Raw genomic sequence first — 16,992 nt, forward strand, 5'->3', positions numbered from 1 at the left:
AGCCACGTACGCTTAGATATGGTACAACGATAGCGCAGTGGTTTGTGTGGAACACATTTGGCTGAAGTTACTCACTGATCAAAACCTGAAAGGTTCGCCTATGGACTTTTATGCTTGTTCAGTTCTTTTTGGCAATGAATGAACCCATCTTGCAGTGCCATAATGTGTAGTAGGTCTAATTGCAGCACCGCTCTGTCAGCTCTGTGTGAGTACCGCTAATTGCTGCAAAGCAAGTCTTTCTTGTTGAGCTCTCAGTAGCTCATGGGCACACTTTTTAGACAAGGTTATCTGGTGAATATGACAGGCAGACAGCTGTAAACACTCCTTATGGAAATGGTGTGCTCCTCACGAAGTCAAAACTTATCGACGGTGTATCCGAAGGATGATGGATGTATTTTATTTTGTTGGAGTTGTGACCATTTGCATGTTCGTACTATTCTAATAGTTTTAAAGTGGTCCATGACATTCTTTTCACTGAATTGTGGTTAACAAGCAATCTGCGCCACCTTCCCTAGCACTTCACTCTATCTCCACACATTCAGTATGTAACTTGTCCAGATTCAAAACATCAGCCCCTGTAACAGATCTGAAAAACAAGCCAAATTGGTGCTATAGATAAGTTAATTTGTGTTACCCTTTGAAAAGTAAGAATCCTCCTAAACAGGTGCAGAATTAAGGGCTTACACTTCCAAGCTTCAGCCTAGAGCCACGACGGCCTCCGCCAATGGGGCTGCTCGGTGTTCGGCCATTTTGCGGCGTCCGCTTCTCCACCGGAACAAGAAAGATGAGAGCGGTTGGTGGCCAAGGCTCCTGAAAAAGGACCTGTGTTCTTGAAGGTTGACTGGATAAATGGTAGGATGAGGATGGCGAAGATGTTGGATGTTATTACTTATTTCACTTTTGGTTGATTATGTTTTTTCTTATGCGTCTGACAAATCTAGATATGCAACCAGACATGCTTTATTCTTGTTCCTGGTTTGTTTTCCTTATGTATTAATTCATTAACTTGTAATGCACATGATGTTTTCCTTATGTATTCATTCCTTAACTTTTAAAGCAAATGATGAAGGCTGGTTGTCGGGTAAGTTCTCTTAAACTTTGGTAAGCTTACGTACTTTTGCTATGGATCTTTTGAATCAATTCAGGGTAATTCATTTAAAAATCGTAGTAACACACGTGTACCTAAATATCATATATAAAAGTCTGCATGGTATTGATGGTTGCAATGTAGTGGTGAAACAACTAGATTAAACTAATAAAATTTATGTATGGATAGAATCATAAATGTATTAAGAAACCTTTTCTCGTAACAATACCGTGATATTATGTGTTTCCGTTGCAACGCACGGACATTCAGCTAATTTAAATTAGAAGGTAGGATAATGAATACAACAGGAGAGCTGCCGGAGATAGACTTAAATGACTGGTTAAAAAACGGGCATAGCTGTTCGGCTGCACTAGGTGACTGGTTTCTTGTACGTGTTGACTGAGTGGGATTGCATACCACTGTGTAGCAGTTATGGTCGCCGCCGCCGCCGCCGCAGTAGCTTGTGTGCTTGGCCTGGCATGGCCGCGCCCGCGCCAGTCTGCTAGCGTTTCAATGTGCTCTCTGCCTCGCCTTGGCCTCCATTACTCCCGTCGGTCGGAACGAATTGAATTGCCACTGCGTCGGCAGGCCGGCCGGCGACAATGGAGGCAGCAGCATGCTGCACCGGGCAGTGCACAGTAGTACGTAGTGGGCTGGGAGCGGTTGCATTTGCTGTGCCCCCAACTACCTTGCACTGCCACGCTATCTGCCTATCTGCCCAAAGCTTTCATGGGATTGGGATGGGACGCATGAAGTGCTCTCCCTCCGAGTTCGAACTCGATGGGCTGTGGTGATTCTGTGATCCGATCCGATCCTTGGGCTCCGTGACCGGAATGCCAGTGCCGTGCCAGGAGGGTACAGACAGGAGCGGCGTCGGGCGGCGGAACGCTGCTACCTGGCGGGCACTAGCGACGGGAGCAGTAAACAATGGCGGCCGCGGCCCGCCCAAAGGAAAAGACGAAAGCGTAGGAAGCGGACAGCGGGACAGGCGGGGCAAGGGCTGGCTGGCACGCGTCTCGCGGCCCTCGGGCTCGCTCGCTCCGGCCGACCTGCCCATGCGCGGCGCGGTCACCGGCACACGCAGAACCCCGGTCCGCCGTCCGCGGATCGCGCCTCCGTGCCTCTCGCACCGAGCGCGTAGACAATGCAACAGGCGTTTTTTCGTTGCACTAGGCTTCTAGGCGATCCACCGCGCCCGGCAGCAGGTGCGTGTGGTGTGGCGGGCGTGACCCATTCCCCGTTCCGATGGGCACGGCACAGGAGCCTGACAGCCAACGCTGGCTTCAGCGCAGTGCGACGGACAGCGACGGTGGCTAGCGATGCCATCGTGAGGAACAGATGCGCCGGCCGAGGTCGCCGAGGAGCAGGAGCCCAGCCAGGTGTGTGGTGTGGAAAGTGCAAGTGTGGACCGAGCTTTGGTTGGGTCTACTACCTCGAGTAGCGAGTTCGGCCACCCACTCCACCACGCTACCGTGACACGGCCACGTAGCCCCCGCGCCGCCCCGCCCGCCGGCCGGGCCAATGAGCGACCGAGCGTTTCAAAATTTGAAGACCCTGTTAGACCAGGCAGTCAAACCAAACCCAAGATCTCCCGTGTCCCGCCCTCCTCGCCAGTCGCCTCCCTGCTCCTGCTGCCGGCAGTGGCGGTGGTGTCGCCTCTCCTCAGTCCTCACTCCTCCTCACCCCAGCGGAAGCGCGGGCCCGACTCCGTCCGACCTCGCCGTCTCGGCCCCGAGGGCGGGGAGAAGCCGGCAGGGTGAGCCCGACGCTACGCCACGCCGCGCCACCATGCCGCTGCCGCTGGCCAAGGCGAGGAGGGGGTCCTCCCCGCAGCCGTCACCGCAGCCCGCGCGGTCCTCCTGCAGGTCGCAGCTGGAGCAGGACGTGAGCCACCGATCCCTCTGCGCTCTCCGATCGTTCCGCCCGCTCGCCCATGCCTCCTCCTCTCACGCCGGCCTCGCCTGCAGGTGAAGAGGCTGCGCAAGGCGCTGCAGGACGAGACGGCGCTGCACGCCGTGCTCGAGGGCGCCCTGGGCCGCGCCGCCGTCACGCTCGCCGACATGGCCTACCTCCCCACCAACGTACGCTCCGCCGCGGTTGCTTTCGGCCTTCGGCTTCCCCGGCGTCGGTCGCTCACATTGGACGGCCTCTCCTCTCTCTCCCCCATCTGCAGGCGCAGGAGCTGCTCTCGACCATCTGCATCCTCGAGACGGCGGTCACGAAGCTGGAGGAGGAGATGGTCTCCCTGCATTTCCAGCTCACCCAGGAGAGGAACGAGAGACGGCTCGTCGAGTACCGCCTCAAGCACCTGCCCCCGCCGCCGTCCGCTTGCTCCTGCCACTCCGGGAAACTCGGACCAGACGTACGCATTTCTCTGCTCATCTACATCCCTGTTCCTGCTTAATCGCGAGATTCATTCAGACTGCAAATCATGGAGTAGGATAGCACATGGGACTTAATCATGGAGTTTCGGATTTAGCTCTTTGATTATCTTCTTGGCCCGTCTCTTCACCGTGTACACACGTTCATGTTGCTACCAGGACCCCACAGGCGAAAAATGCAGTAGCCAAACGGAGGAGGTTTACCCTCGCGCCGTCTTGCATGAACAGGCTGTGAAACTGCAGAGGCAGATCTCTGTCAAGAGCTTCGTCGATCCTAACCAGCTTTCCGAGGACATCGTCCGCTGCATGAGGAACATCTTTATTTCGCTGTCAGATTCCTGCAGGGACTCCTCAAGGAACTCGAACATGGAGAATCAGCAGTCCATTCCATCTCCCACCGGGAACTATTCGATTTCTGCCTTCTGGACTCTGTCGGAACCGTCGTCCATTTCTTCTTGGGTACAGAGCCCTCAAGTGGATTTGAACTACAACAACAATGTATTAGCTTCGGAGACTGTTTTTGACCCTTACAAAGCTCGCGAGAAGCTTAGCTGGGCTGACATAGGCAGCTACGGTGCGGCGGCCGAAGTTTCGTGGATGTCAGTTGGGAAAAAGCAACTTGAGTATGCTGCGGAGTCACTTCGTAAGTTCAGGTAATGTGTCAAGCAATATTTGCAATACCTGCTCTTTGTTAATAACTGAAACCATGCCAATTGGTGTACCAAACCATACTATAATTCACTGGTTTTAGCTCCATGATTCAGTACATTGCCTCTTTAGTACCGCATTACCTTTTGTTTCAATGCCATTAAAGACGAGCGGCTATTTGGGTTAATCCAACAGCACTAACGATCGCCCATTAGAGTGCAGATTGTTCATTGAGCAGCTGGCAGAAATAAACCCTATTCACCTCAGTGATGATGCAAGGTTGGCATTTTGGATCAACTTATACAATGCGTTGATGATGCACGTACGTGGTTTCGAAAACTTTAATTCTTATTAGGGTAGCTGAATAAGTGGGACTATCTCTCTTTTTTTCCCGATGTGTAGGAGAACACATGTTGAGCATTTCTTCATCCATTTACAGGCTTACCTTGCTTATGGTGTTCCACGGAGTGACATGAAACTGTTTTCACTGATGCAAAAGGTTTGCTAAAGGAACTCTTGCACATTAGATTTGTTTCTATGTTTGCTGGTACTCTAAGTAAATAGCATGCCAGCTGTTCAAGATCTTCATTTTTTTTCTTTGATGCTTGTTGCGTAACACGCTTTTCTTTCTGGAGAATCATACCACAGTACTTGTTTTCTGTCTAGGCTGCATACACCATTGGGGGCCACTCATTCAGCGCTGCGTTTATTGAATACGTAATTCTGAAGATGAAACCACCAAGCCATAGGCCACAGATGGTACACCACTTAACTGAAAAACCTTGCTGCACATTTAGCTGGCAGTGCTGCTTATTTCGGTTTCCTTAGGTTAATCAACACAAACAGTTCAATGTTATTTCTGTCTTTGGTTCAAGGCTCTGCTTCTTGCCCTCCAGAAGATTAAGGTACCCGAGGAGCAGAAAAAGTTCTGCATTGCGGCACCTGAGCCACTTCTGACGTTTGCTCTCAGCTGTGGAATGTATTCTTCTCCCGGGGTAAGCTCAAAGCATTGCTTTGGCTCCCTTCGCCAAGATTACTTAGATTAGCACTATTTTTTTTGGCAAACTAGTTGACTACTTGAAAGCTTTCATGATTGTCCCTAGCGCAAACATTTAGGCCCTGTTTCAATCTCGCGAGATAAACTTTAGCAGCTTTTTTTTAGCTACTTTTAGCCATTTGTAATCTAAACAGGAGAGCTAATGGTGATAATTGAAACTAAACTTTAGCACTTCAATTCATATAGCTAAAGTTTAGTAGGAAGCTAAAGTTTATCCCGTGAGATTGAAACGGGGCCTTAATAGCTGACAGATGACTAACTATCGCTGTAGGTGAAGATTTACACGGCTAACAACGTGAGGGAAGAACTTCAAGACGCACAGCGTGATTTCATTAGAGCATCGGTAGGAGTGAGTCGGAAAGGGAAGCTTCTGGCCCCTAAGATACTGCACTGCTTTGCCCGTGGCTTTGTCGACGACAACAGCTTCCCAATCTGGATCTCGCATTTCCTACCCCAGCAGCAAGCTACGTTTGTCGATCACTGCGTGTCTCAACGGCGGCAAAGTCTCCTGGGCACCCGTACTTTCGGCGTCGTTCCATTTGATTCTCGGTTTCGCTACCTCTTCCTGCCAGATGCGGGATCGTTAAATTAACTGCTATCCGAGATTCAGATGCTTCCCTGCCTAGACAACCTGAATGGTAAACTGCACTAGCCTTTAGTGTGTTTATCTCCTGTTATATATGAATTCAGTCACAACAAAAGGTTTATGTGATTGCCCTCTGCTGATATATTACATGCTTTCAGACAGCCTAACTGCCATCTGCCAACAGAAGTGATGAAGTCCAAAGCCCTGATAGACCGCTCAACAGTGTAAGAGCTGTCTCTCGAGTTACCATCATGTCTGGAAAAGTAAGTTTATATCCAGCGACCATGAGAGTATCAAGATTTGAGATAGCAGTCACTGGATTGACCCGTGTCATTGGAAGTCAGATGCATATCTTTGGAATTCCTTAATCGGTTCGTCCGTCTCGACATCTTGTCGAGTTTCATTAAAAGAAAAACTGTACATAACTCCTACTCCCAGATAAAAACTTAAGTTCATCATGGTGCTATTTATGCATTGTATCTGTTCATCATGGTCCTGACGTTCATCGCATTAACGGTTATCAAGACCACTACGCATCACTCTTAACAGCTTTTCTCGGATTTTGTTGCTAGCAAATGTCTCTGGATCCTATATGTTACTGACTGGTTTACTGTACCTTATTACCCTTGTCGCCTCTGAAGTTCTGCTTCTGGAGGCCTGGCAGAAGAACCGGATCCCATATCTAGCCTGCACCGCAGCCATGGCAGTTGCTCCAACAACTTTGGGCTTGGGCATGTTGTTCCTCTGGCCCGTCTCAGGGTCCGTCCTGCCCATCCTTGATGCGATTGCAAATGTCCGAGCACTCTATCAGGCTAATTGAACAACAAACTGATCAGATCAGAAAGTTGAGCTCACTTTGGTGACCCACGAGCAGTGGTAGCATCTGCTATAGTGAAAAGAAGAGGGGGCTGTAGTGCAGGTAGTAGTAGTACCCACCAGTACTGCCGGCTGCGGAAGCCGTCCTTGAACACCACGAGGGGCCTGCGCACACCAGAAAACAACCCAACGTGAATGAACAAGTCAAACGCACCGGCAGTACTCGTCCGCCGGTGTAGGTCCGGTGGCTGGTGTTTTTCTTTATTATTTTACCTCCTGACGTTGAGGGGCCCCTCGCCGGGCGCGCCGCCGCCGCCGCGGATGCAGGTGCCGACGCACTTGGTCGTGCACTGCAACGCCTTGGCCGACCTGGGGTGCTTGATCCGCTCTTGCTTCCCGTCGCCCCCTGCTCACCAGCTCCTCCTCCGTCAGCCACGCTGACGCTACGACTACGACATACGCATGCACAAAAGGGAAAAAGGTTGCGAAGCATGTGCCGAATGTGCGTGTCTGCACGCACCGGAGAGCGTGGGCGGGACGTTGGAGAAGGTGTCCGCCTGGGGCGCCGGGGTCGAGAGGATGGCCGCGAGAGCCAGCGCCACCACGGCCTGTGCCGCCGGCGCCGACATCCCCCGGCCCGGGTGCCTGCGTGGCCTCGGCTCTCAGGCGACGAGCCGACGCCGACGGCGAGATGGTGGCACTGGCAGTGGCAGGCACAGGAACAAGACAAGAGCGCGCGCACCGTGGTCCGTGGCCTCGCGGAATCCAGGTATAATAGACCTCTGGTGTGGCCACCGGCCAGCCACCCGGTCCCGGATCAGCCTCGCTGGCTGCCGAATCACCAGCGCTAACACAAGTGACCAGTGGACTCGCGAGTTGCGACTGGAGGAAGGAAGATACGATGGGCCCACCTGCTCCCGGGCTAGGCCGGATCTTTATCGGGCCTGCGGCACCTAGCCCAGCGCTTGCACCTCACCCAGGACGAGGCCCAGGGAGGATCCTCCCGACTCCGACGCTGCGTAGGACTCCCCGACTCCGACGGCGTCCGCCCGCGTCGCGTGCCACGCCCACGCCACGCCGGCCGCCGCGAGGAAAGAACACCGGGTACTTCCCCTTCCCTTACGCTCCAGTTTCACAAGTCGCGAGCCGTGCGTCGCGTCGACGCGAGTTCCGCGTGAGGGAGCAGGCAGTTGCAGTTGGAGGCGGTGACGAAACCCTAGGACTTGAGCTCCAGCGCACGGCTCGGGTCCTCCTCACCGTTCCCGGCGATGGACCGGCGGCAGGAGCTCTGCAGGAACTTCCAGCGCGGCAGGTGCGGAGTATTCTCCTCCCCCTCTCCGTTGCCGCGGCATGCGATTGCCTCCGGCTGTGCACATTTATTTAAGTTCAGTCGTTATGCTCGCTCTGGGTGCCCGTACCTTCTGTGGTTTTCATTCACGTCCTGGATGGTGCAGCTGCAAGTACGGATCGCACTGCAGGTTTGTGCACGCCTCCTCTCAGCAGCAGCAGCAGGCGAAGCCCAACCCGTTTGGGTTCGGCTTAGGGAGTAGGCAGCAGCAACAGCAGCAGTCTTCGTTTCGTGCGCAGTTCCAGCAGCAGCAGCAGCAGAAGCCCAACCCGTTTGGATTTGGAGTGCAAGGCAGTGCGGCTGCACAGTCCAGAAACGCTCCTGGCCAGGCAAAGGTTTGTGTTGTCTGATGGATACATAATCTGTTTTTTTATGGTTCTTTCTCACTTGTGGAATTCAGCTTGTGTAACGATCATTCCTTTATTTGACTGATGGATTTGTTGAATCAGCCATTTCAAAATAAATGGGTAAGGGACCCCTCAGCCCCAACGAAGCAACAGGAAGCGGCACAGCCACCAGCAGCAGCCCACACGTGAGTCTGCGATTCTGGGATGCTGTACTTTTGAATCCTGCTTGATTATTCCTTGCTATATGTGAGTCACCAACTTTGTGAGTTTTTTTGCCAGCTCCTGTACAGATCCTGAGTCCTGCAGGCAACAGATTGCCGAGGATTTTAAGAATGAAACTCCACTCTGGAAGCTTACGTGCTATGCTCACCTCAGGAGGTAAATAACTAACTCGTCGTGCTTCAACTAGTGGCATCTGCCTCCCTCAATGCATTGTGCTCATCTTTTTGTATTTTGTTTGTGTTAGCGGTCCTTGTGACATCACGGGAGATATTAGCTTTGAAGAGCTGAGAGCTAACGCGTATGAGCAAGGCAGGCAAGGGCATCCTCTGCAGTCAATAGTAAGCTTTGGCGCTTCCAACTTTCTTCCCGTTATCGAGTCTTGATTTGATTGGATTTTTCCAGTTGGAAGTATCAAGTATGTGATCTTCCACATTGAATTATGTGATAAAACATTCCTACAAGGGCCATGGAAAATGATATATAATAAACTGTATGAAAACCACATGTGATATTATTAAATGTTTGTGATCGTACCTTTGTGTCCCTTATTCCTGTTAGGTTTTCTAATGGTAGAGGCATGCAAAATGTACCTGCTTGAGCAACAAGACCTGTATTTATCAGAACTCAATTGGAGCTGCGCCTTTTGTAGCAACACAACAGTACTTACTTTAGTTTCTCTTATATACTGTATAGTTTAGTCATCATAGAAATGATCTTTGATGGATTTTATCAAGAATGACATCTAATTCATTTGTTTCCTTTCTTCAGGTAGAGGGTGAAAAAAATTTGAAAAATGCAAAGCTGACGGACTTTAATAATTTTCTGAACACGCCACGTCTATCGGTATCACAAACTCCAAGCTTTCCAACTGTGGCTTCCTTCCCTGAAGTGAAAAATAACTCAGCATTTGGGGTTTCTCAAAATAATGGACCACCAGTGTTTAGTAGTTTCAGTCAAATTGGAGTAACAACTAATATGGGACCTGGGTCCAGGTAATGTTCACTTGATTATCTTGGAGGTTGGGCAATATTAACCTTACTGTTATTTTTTTGAATAAACTGATGATTCCATCAGAAATTAGTGGTCTTCAAAATAATCTACAGACATTATTATCCATTTTGATCAGTCAGTTTTTGTGTGCACGTGCCATATTAAATTCAATGAGCTATCTCATGCAGAACTACACCAGGAGTCCCAACCAATACTCTTTTTGGTCAATCTACCCAACCAAGCCATCCAACATTTCCTGCACCTACTTTTGGTCGTTCTGATATGAAATTTGGAGTTTCAGGTATGTATTATTGATTAATCCGTGCAGTTACACTGCTACCCTTTATTCAACGAACTTGGTACTCAGTCAATTCAATTGTGCGTAATATAGTTTGCGTGAATGTGTCTATCCATGTCTAGTTGGTTTTTTAATCATTCTGATTCATGGCTCTTCGTTTTTGGCATATGTTTATAAAGAACTAATCATTTGATAGGTTTCTAATATATGCTAAAGATTTAGGGATAATCTTGTATATCACTTAGGACGAGCATACATTTAATTTATATACAACTTTTTTAGGATTGTAGTTGGACTCAACAGGAACTCTTTTGGACACTAATATCGAATCAGAATTAAATTAAATAAACATGCTAGACACTTATAGTTCTGCATATTCTTTTCTTTGTCGTCTTTCTTTTTCTTAATTTAGCCATTTAGGAAATATGTGATTCGGCCTATTGCTTTTGGCTGCCATTTCAACTTATAGGATTTTACAGGTCCATTTGGAAGCCAGATATCACAACAATCATCTGGGACTTTTCAAGGCTCAAACATGTCCAGTTTTGGCAATTTCTCAAAGCCTCATGCCAGCTACCAGCAGTCCCCTTCCTCCTCTAGCCATCACAGAGACATTGATAGGCAGTCACAAGATTTACTTAGTGGAATTGTGGTTCCTACAAGTGCCACAAATGAAGCTCCTGTTGAGTAAGTCCTTCAATAAGATGTGTAGAGTATGCTGACATTGAGTACGTAATATATGGAGCTTAAGTAAATGTCTATGTGTGTGTTGGGGTAGGGGGTGGGGGGATGGGAGGTGGAGGAAAAAAAGACCAACACTATGATGAATGGGTATTATTTTTTGACTTCGCGAATATGCAGTACTTGTGTAGATGCCATGGAGAAAGTACTGCTCTTCCTCACAAAGGACTAGCTAAAACTAACCAATCAGACTTGAATGTTCATGTATATATATGCTTGTTTGTGTCGATTTGATTAGTAACCTTTGCAATATTTTATGCGACATTGTGATTTTTCTTGTTGCTTATATCTATTTTCCCCCTATGTTTATTCAACAGGGACAATAAAAATGAAAATCAGGATGATAGTATCTGGTTGAAGGAAAAATGGTCAATTGGAGAGGTATGGAATACTTTTTTGTGGTCCATGTTGATAGTTTTATTTCTACACTAGTTTGCCTATAGACATTATTATTCCTGTACAGTACATATTTGTTCCTGTTTTATTAATGACCAGCCATTGAGTTGTCAGTCACGGATCACCCACATGTTGTTGCATGTGATGTACGATCGTGTATGATATGCAACTACCTCTAGTTTTTGAATCAGTGTCGTCTGCAATATTTTCTTATTTGGTGTTTTCTGTGTCCAAAATCTTTTGCATGTACCTTCCTGTCTAGCTGTATTTTTTTTTCTTTTCCTTGTTGAGCACCTGTTTGATGTGCATTTTTCATGTTTGATACCTTTCTAAATTTGAACTATTGTGAGACGTATGTACTATTTTAGGACATAAATCCATGCCACTAAGAACGGAAACCCATAATCAATTATACATATATGTTGACTATTGATGGGAACCTGCTTATCTACCTCGCTACATTTTTATTGCATATGCAATCGTATTTAGTGGCAACAGATATCTGGTTTTGATTCACATCAACTGTTTTTCAGATTCCGCTGGGTGAACCGCCACAGAGGCACGTTAGTCACGTGTTTTAGCAACATTCTTGTATTTCTGTGTCGTGGAACCACTGTCAAGTCAGCTTCACTGTCTCCTTCCATATTGTCGGGACACCATCTTACAATTTCTCCTCCAGGTAACAATGGTACATGTTCTCTGGTTTGTCTTGTTCCATATGAAAAAATAGAACCTTAGCACCATGTTTGATTCCATTATCCAACTATGTTGCAGGTTCATAACCATAACACGTCAAATTGGGGGCATAAAATGCACCTGAAATGCTGATTGGGCAGCGTAGAAACTTCTTGTATCCTGCATCACATACTCTGTCTCTATTGTTTTCTTGTTAGCTCCATGTACTTCGTCACATTCAGGGCTCGTAATATCCCGATTTCTTGTTTTAGGGTTTGTTGAGTTTAGCTGTGGGTTTTAAAAAGCCGTTGCAGCTGTTTTTTTTTTTGCGGAAATTGTACCATACATGGAAGCAGTAGTTTTTGAAGAAGCGGAATTTGGTTCTATCTGTGTGTTTTTTTTTGAAAAGGGGGAGGGGGGCTTGGCGATTTGTTTGTTTCTCTTTTTTGTAGAAGAGACGGTTTCTAAAAGTTAAACTGTACGTCCACTAGGTCAATCTTGCAGGGTTTGTGATTCTAGGGTCCTTTGCGCATGCAAGACGATTTTGTTTCTAGAAGTTGGTCGATTAATTGTTGAGAAATCATGAGAACCATAAGCAGCAGCTCACATGTTTAATTTATATGATCACACATCTAGGTAGAGTTACACTGATACATATAGGGTTAGTTCTTAAGAGCATCTACGATAGTTATGTAAACAACTTGCTAAATATAATTTTAGGAAGTTTTCTGAGAAAACTCTTCTCCAACAGTTATGTAAAACAGCGAGAAAACTCTTCTCCAACAGTTATGTAAAACATGTCCTTAAATTTATAAACTCCTTACAAAATTCAATTTCATTCCTACATTTACCAATCTCGTTGGGACTCCCTAAATCAATGTTGGTTCAAAATCCATCACGAAAACCATATTTCGACCATTGTTTTGTGTCATCTCACCGTTTCGTTTACCACAAATCTATCTTTAGTGTCATGTGTTGTCTTCATGCCGTCGCCATGGAGACTTTCTAGTCTTCCATCGACAACTTCGACCTTCCAAAACATTATGGAAGGTTGTTGATGTGCTAGCTCAATTAAAAATAAAAAGTATGCTCAATTTTTTTGTTGACGTAGATAATTTTAAAAATCAGCAACCAATAAATAAAGAACTGTTGGAGCACACACATTTTTCTAGTTCTTAAAGTGATTTAGCAACTTCTTAAATCTATAATTTAGAGTGCTAAATTTCCATAATTATTATTTTTCTACTCCTTAAAAGATATATAAGATTGTACATGTGCTTTGTCATTGATAAAAAATAAACAATGATAAATATGTAGCGAATATTAATCAACATTGATTCCATAGAAGTATAGTATATTATATAAGTCTCATGAGCGTCCCAGGTGATGGTATCGTCAAAATTAGGAAACAAAACGATAAAAGGGAGACGACAACAATAACTGTGCACATACTTGAATAGCATACCCTAATTATTCATGTCCATTAGCAATTACCATGTACTTAGCATTGTCGGATTTTATGAACTTTATGAGGACTGGATAGATATTTTCAAAAGCAACGTCTCATCTCTCTCCTGGAAAGAGAAAAGGTTGGATATACTCTAACGCGATAAAAAAACTAAGATGTACTCTAATGATAATGGACTCAAGAAAAGGCTGCTAACATTAGCTCTTGTCAGAACAATCTTGTCAGAAACAAAAATCAGCAGTACGATTTTTTGCTGCTTCATTCGATAGATCAAGCCAGGAAAGAGCTTTGCTTCATACTGAGAAGTGAAAGGTCGAGCAAAATGTGAGAACAATAGCAGGAAAAATCAACAAGGTTGCTGAGGGAATTATGTTAAAAAAGATGAGGAATGCAACTTACCCTTAAATGAATTCACAATTAAAAGAAAGATAGGTCAGAAATTTATGTAGCAGCCTGATAGATGAATTGGGAAAAATAATGATACCTTTAAATCAATTCACAAAAGTGTGAAGTTAGACATAGTTGACTCATAATTAGAATAAAGGGAGATCACGAATTTGTGTAGCAGACTGATAGATGAATTGGGAAAAAATAATGACACCCTTAAATCAATTCATAAAAGTGTGAGGTAGACAACTGTGTCGCAACACATTTTCTTCTTAATTCAACAATTTACCGTGACTAAGAATGTCATTAGATGGAAGTGCTTTACCACATACACAGAAGTTCAGGATAGAGACACCGAACTGAAACAACACATTGTATAGAAGTATGGACTAATAAGACAAAGGATAACATAAAAAAAATTTCTCCTGGCCCCCGCGTCGCCTCCGCCTGGGCGACACGGGCGGCGCCCCACGCCCTTGCTACCGCCGCCCGCAAATTCTGTCTCCCCTCCCCTTGCCGCCGCCGAAGGGGTCTGCCGGAGGCCGGCTCAGCCCCTAGGATGGCGGTGGCGGGGTGTATCGCGCGGATCTGGTGGGAGATGGCGCGGCACATTGGCGGTGGAGCACGCGGTGGCACGGTACCTATGGGTGGTCGTAGCCGTGCTGGGGCACGCCGTGGCGCGCGCCGCAGTGCTCGTCGGGCGGCGACTGAGGCCCAGGCGGCCATGCGTGGCGGGGTGTCGCTGTCAGGGCGTCGTGGCCTGCCTCCGTGCCTCGCTCGAGGATCTGCTCCGGTCGTCGCCGCCGTGCGCTGTCGGTGGGGCTAGGGCGACGCCGAGCTGTGCTTCTTCAAGGCGGAGGCCGTTGACACGTGCGTCGGCGGGCAGATCTGTGCGGGGGTCGGCGCACCGTGGCTTGGGTGACTCGGCTGGGCCGGTGCGCTGGCTGCGGCGAGGATGTCCACTGGGTGGTGACTGCGGTGGAGCTCTGGCGGTGCGGTCGCAGCGCTGTTGCTGCCTGCTGGGGCTACATTTTGGTCCCGCGGCGGTGGCGGGCTTTCCGACTGTGGGCGAGTGGCTACTGTGTTGAGTGTTTCCGGTGGTTGCGGAAGTGAGGGTCGGTGAGCAACAGAGGTTGGAGCAGCAACCTGTTGCCTGCTCGTGCGGGCGTCGTGGCCCTGTCTGGGGCTGTCGCCGCCGGATCTGGCTCCTCAATGGTGGTGTGTGGCGACGGCAGGTAGGCAGCAACCTGCCGTGCCCTACTGGCGTCTGCGGTGGTGCGCGTGCCATTGGATCTGGCGTGTCGCACTAGCTGCTGCCAGGGATGGCCGACGGGAGGTGCGGCGCGAGGTGCTGCCTCCGCTCGACCAGGTCCATGGGTCCAGCCAGAGGTGGTGGTGGTCGACGCAGCTTTGCGGCTGTTGTGGCAGCTGGCGCGTCGATGTCCCTCTGGATGGGTTTGTGTGTGTTGTGTGGGCGGCGGTGGCGGCAAAGGTGGTTGCTTTGTCACGGGTTCTTGGTCGGTCGTTTTGCTGGGATTTTCTTGGGCGAAAGCTTTGGCGACGGCGACGCCCCTGGGCGCCGCTTCCCCTGTTGAGGGCGTCGGCTCCCCAGCACTGTCTTACGTGGGCGAAAGCCCGGTCCATCTCGGACCGGCGACGATGGCGTCCTCAACGTCACTCCCTTCCTGAAGGCGTCGCTACTGAAGTTTGTATCGGCCATACCGTAGCCTGTGGTGGTTGCTTTCATCTTTCGGATGTCAGTTTGCGTGTGGAGGTGGGGGCTTGCATCATGAAGTTGAAGCTGCTACGTCAGGGGATGTGGCTCGGCAACGATGACGTGGGGCGAACCCCCCTTCTTCGTGGGTTGGTCTACTTCGAAGATGAGGAATTTGGCGGAGGCGGGGCGGTGGATTAAGGTTTTGGAAGTCTCGCTAGTGAAGAATCGGAGCTGTCTAGAGTGGGGTGTCTCGTGGCTTGGCAACGACGGTGCACCACAGTCTTCCTTCTCCTGTGCCAGTGTTTGTAATCGTCGTTGTGTTTCCTTTGGCCTTGTGCTGCCCGTCTTGGGAGTCAGAGCTCGTCACTTGTGTTGAGCTCGGCAAAGATGACTCAGTATGGGCACTGTGTGTGGGTTGTTTGTGCGCCCTGTATTGGTTTTGGGCCCGGTTTCCCTTAAAACTGGGTCAATTCTTTTCTTCTTAATTGAGAGGCAAAGCTCCTGCCATTACGTTCAAAAAAATAAGACAAAGGATATGACTAAGGGGATTGGATCACCTTGAACAGGTTAATCTTTGTGATCTGACAGGAACGACAACACGTTGAACATATTAACCTGGTTTATATGACATAGTTTGAACCATGATTTTTTGATAAGTCTACAGTTCATATAAATGTCGTGATCTGACAGGAACTACAGTTTCATATAAAGGAAAACCATGAATTTTGAGGTTGGGTAGATATATTTTTAGACAAAACTTTGGACACCATACTGCATATCATATTAATGTTTGTGGAGAGAGGTGTGGTTTCATATTTAAGTGACTGATGTTTTAAAAAATAAAAAATCTAACAAGTGCTAAAATAGCTCATGTGGTACACTCAATATAGAAAATGTCGCGCAAGACATATTGCCCATAAATATTGTTTCAACTACAACTAAAACTCTATTTATTTACGGAAAGGGTGCACGAATGATAAAGCTACAGTCAATTAGGAAAAAGGAAACATATATAAAACTTAGAAACACAAATTTGAAATTGCCAAATGAACAGCCACACGAGTAGTTCTCTATTTTGTAAACCAAGTTTGTTTGTGTTTCAGAGAGGTGTGATGTTCATATTTGAGCGCTCAGAGAGGTGTCTCCATCTTATACTCGAGCATCGCAAGATTTGGGTGGGGCTGGCGCGTAGAATGGGAAGTACTCGAGCATCGCAAGATCTGGACGGGGCTAGCGCGTAGAATGGGAAGAATGAGATGGCGGGGTGGTCCTGCACTTGCGATGGGATGCAGGCCGATGGTGGTCTTGTGCACTGGATAGAGACGAGGGGATTGGGTTGTGATTCCTTCCATGGCGATGAGGCGTGGATTGCGTTTGGGGTGCAGAGGATATGGGCGGGGCATCCCTGGTGCATGGGAAGAATAATTGGGCGAGGTGGTCCTACGCGTGCGGATCGTTGGTGATGGGATTCCTGCATGATGGATTACTGCGAGGCGTGGATAGTGGCGAGGGGATGTGTTTCCTTCTGTGGCAGTGACATAATTTTTTCTTTCATGGCCGATTGCGGCTAGGACCATGCAGATGCAGGGGTAGTGGGGGGAGGGCGCACACGGGGAAGAAGGAAGACACTAACATGTGGGTCGTATGCGTCGTGAGGAGGCAGAACCGTGCACCACGGTCTACGTTAGGTTCTTATAGAGTAGTATATATATATATATATATATATATATATATATATATATATATATATATATATATATATATATATTCTTAGGTGTTGGATTTGACCTGCTAAAGTTACAACTGGTCTGTTTTTTCAATTGTTTAA

General features: G+C 47.9%; 3 protein-coding genes and 1 pseudogene across 5 annotated transcripts; 2 read left to right on the top strand and 2 right to left on the bottom strand.

Annotated features, from left to right (window-relative positions):
* The first annotated feature begins 2,564 nt into the window (after positions 1–2,564).
* LOC100382664 (uncharacterized) lies at positions 2,565–6,318 on the top strand. 2 transcript variants are annotated; one of them, NM_001361672.1, is made up of 10 exons: positions 2,676–2,971; positions 3,055–3,168; positions 3,261–3,449; positions 3,628–4,121; positions 4,339–4,438; positions 4,556–4,615; positions 4,783–4,875; positions 4,992–5,111; positions 5,445–5,811; positions 5,918–6,318. In NM_001361672.1, exons 1-9 carry the CDS (start codon positions 2,876–2,878, stop codon positions 5,763–5,765), a joined length of 1,587 nt encoding a protein of 528 aa, NP_001348601.1. In that variant the 5' UTR covers positions 2,676–2,875; the 3' UTR covers positions 5,766–5,811; positions 5,918–6,318. The 2 variants fall into 2 exon arrangements, with proteins under 2 accessions (XP_020409080.1, NP_001348601.1); XM_020553491.3 differs by lacking the exons at positions 4,783–4,875; positions 4,992–5,111 and having other exon boundaries at positions 2,565–2,971; positions 5,918–6,229.
* LOC100275809 (uncharacterized) lies at positions 5,824–7,432 on the bottom strand. Of its 2 annotated transcripts, NM_001149804.2 has the most exons (4): positions 7,096–7,432; positions 6,849–6,981; positions 6,696–6,740; positions 5,824–6,571 (listed from the first exon to the last, which is right to left on the bottom strand). In NM_001149804.2, the coding sequence occupies exons 1-4, from the start codon at positions 7,202–7,204 to the stop codon at positions 6,514–6,516; spliced, it is 345 nt and encodes a 114-aa protein (NP_001143276.2). In that variant the 5' UTR covers positions 7,205–7,432; the 3' UTR covers positions 5,824–6,513. The 2 variants fall into 2 exon arrangements, with proteins under 2 accessions (NP_001143276.2, NP_001390626.1); NM_001403697.1 differs by having other exon boundaries at positions 5,824–6,740.
* A 67-nt stretch (positions 7,433–7,499) lies between these two features.
* On the top strand, positions 7,500–11,978 carry LOC100281505 (uncharacterized). The gene is made up of 11 exons (NM_001154423.2): positions 7,500–7,887; positions 8,030–8,258; positions 8,373–8,455; positions 8,550–8,648; positions 8,737–8,830; positions 9,261–9,484; positions 9,671–9,783; positions 10,260–10,467; positions 10,839–10,902; positions 11,451–11,596; positions 11,692–11,978. Exons 1-10 carry the CDS (start codon positions 7,844–7,846, stop codon positions 11,496–11,498), a joined length of 1,206 nt encoding a protein of 401 aa, NP_001147895.1. The 5' UTR covers positions 7,500–7,843; the 3' UTR covers positions 11,499–11,596; positions 11,692–11,978.
* A 2,291-nt stretch (positions 11,979–14,269) lies between these two features.
* Positions 14,270–14,822, bottom strand: LOC109939489 (uncharacterized protein DKFZp434B061-like; annotated as a pseudogene).
* Between the last annotated feature and the right edge of the window lie 2,170 nt (positions 14,823–16,992).

The sequence above is a fragment of the Zea mays genome, chromosome 5, assembly GCF_902167145.1.
Source record: "Zea mays cultivar B73 chromosome 5, Zm-B73-REFERENCE-NAM-5.0, whole genome shotgun sequence".
In the NCBI taxonomy this organism is placed as follows: Eukaryota; Viridiplantae; Streptophyta; class Magnoliopsida; order Poales; family Poaceae; genus Zea; species Zea mays.

Bases quoted from the DNA above. Each gene is read 5' to 3' on its own strand.
- LOC100382664 (XM_020553491.3), top strand. From the start codon at position 2,609: ATGAGCGACCGAGCGTTTCAAAATTTGAAGACCCTGTTAGACCAGGCA. The intron at 3,169-3,260 runs GTACGCTCCGCC...CCCCATCTGCAG, and splicing joins TGGCCTACCTCCCCACCAAC to GCGCAGGAGCTGCTCTCGAC. The intron at 4,122-4,338 runs GTAATGTGTCAA...ATTAGAGTGCAG, and splicing joins GAGTCACTTCGTAAGTTCAG to ATTGTTCATTGAGCAGCTGG.
- LOC100275809 (NM_001403697.1), bottom strand. From the start codon at position 7,204: ATGTCGGCGCCGGCGGCACAGGCCGTGGTGGCGCTGGCTCTCGCGGCC. The intron at 6,982-7,095 runs GTGCGTGCAGAC...GCTGGTGAGCAG, and splicing joins CGTCCCGCCCACGCTCTCCG to GGGGCGACGGGAAGCAAGAG. The intron at 6,741-6,848 runs GTAAAATAATAA...TGGTGTGCGCAG, and splicing joins GGGCCCCTCAACGTCAGGAG to GCCCCTCGTGGTGTTCAAGG.
- LOC100281505 (NM_001154423.2), top strand. From the start codon at position 7,844: ATGGACCGGCGGCAGGAGCTCTGCAGGAACTTCCAGCGCGGCAG. The intron at 8,456-8,549 runs GTGAGTCTGCGA...TTTTTTTGCCAG, and splicing joins CCACCAGCAGCAGCCCACAC to CTCCTGTACAGATCCTGAGT. The intron at 10,468-10,838 runs GTAAGTCCTTCA...TTTATTCAACAG, and splicing joins ACAAATGAAGCTCCTGTTGA to GGACAATAAAAATGAAAATC.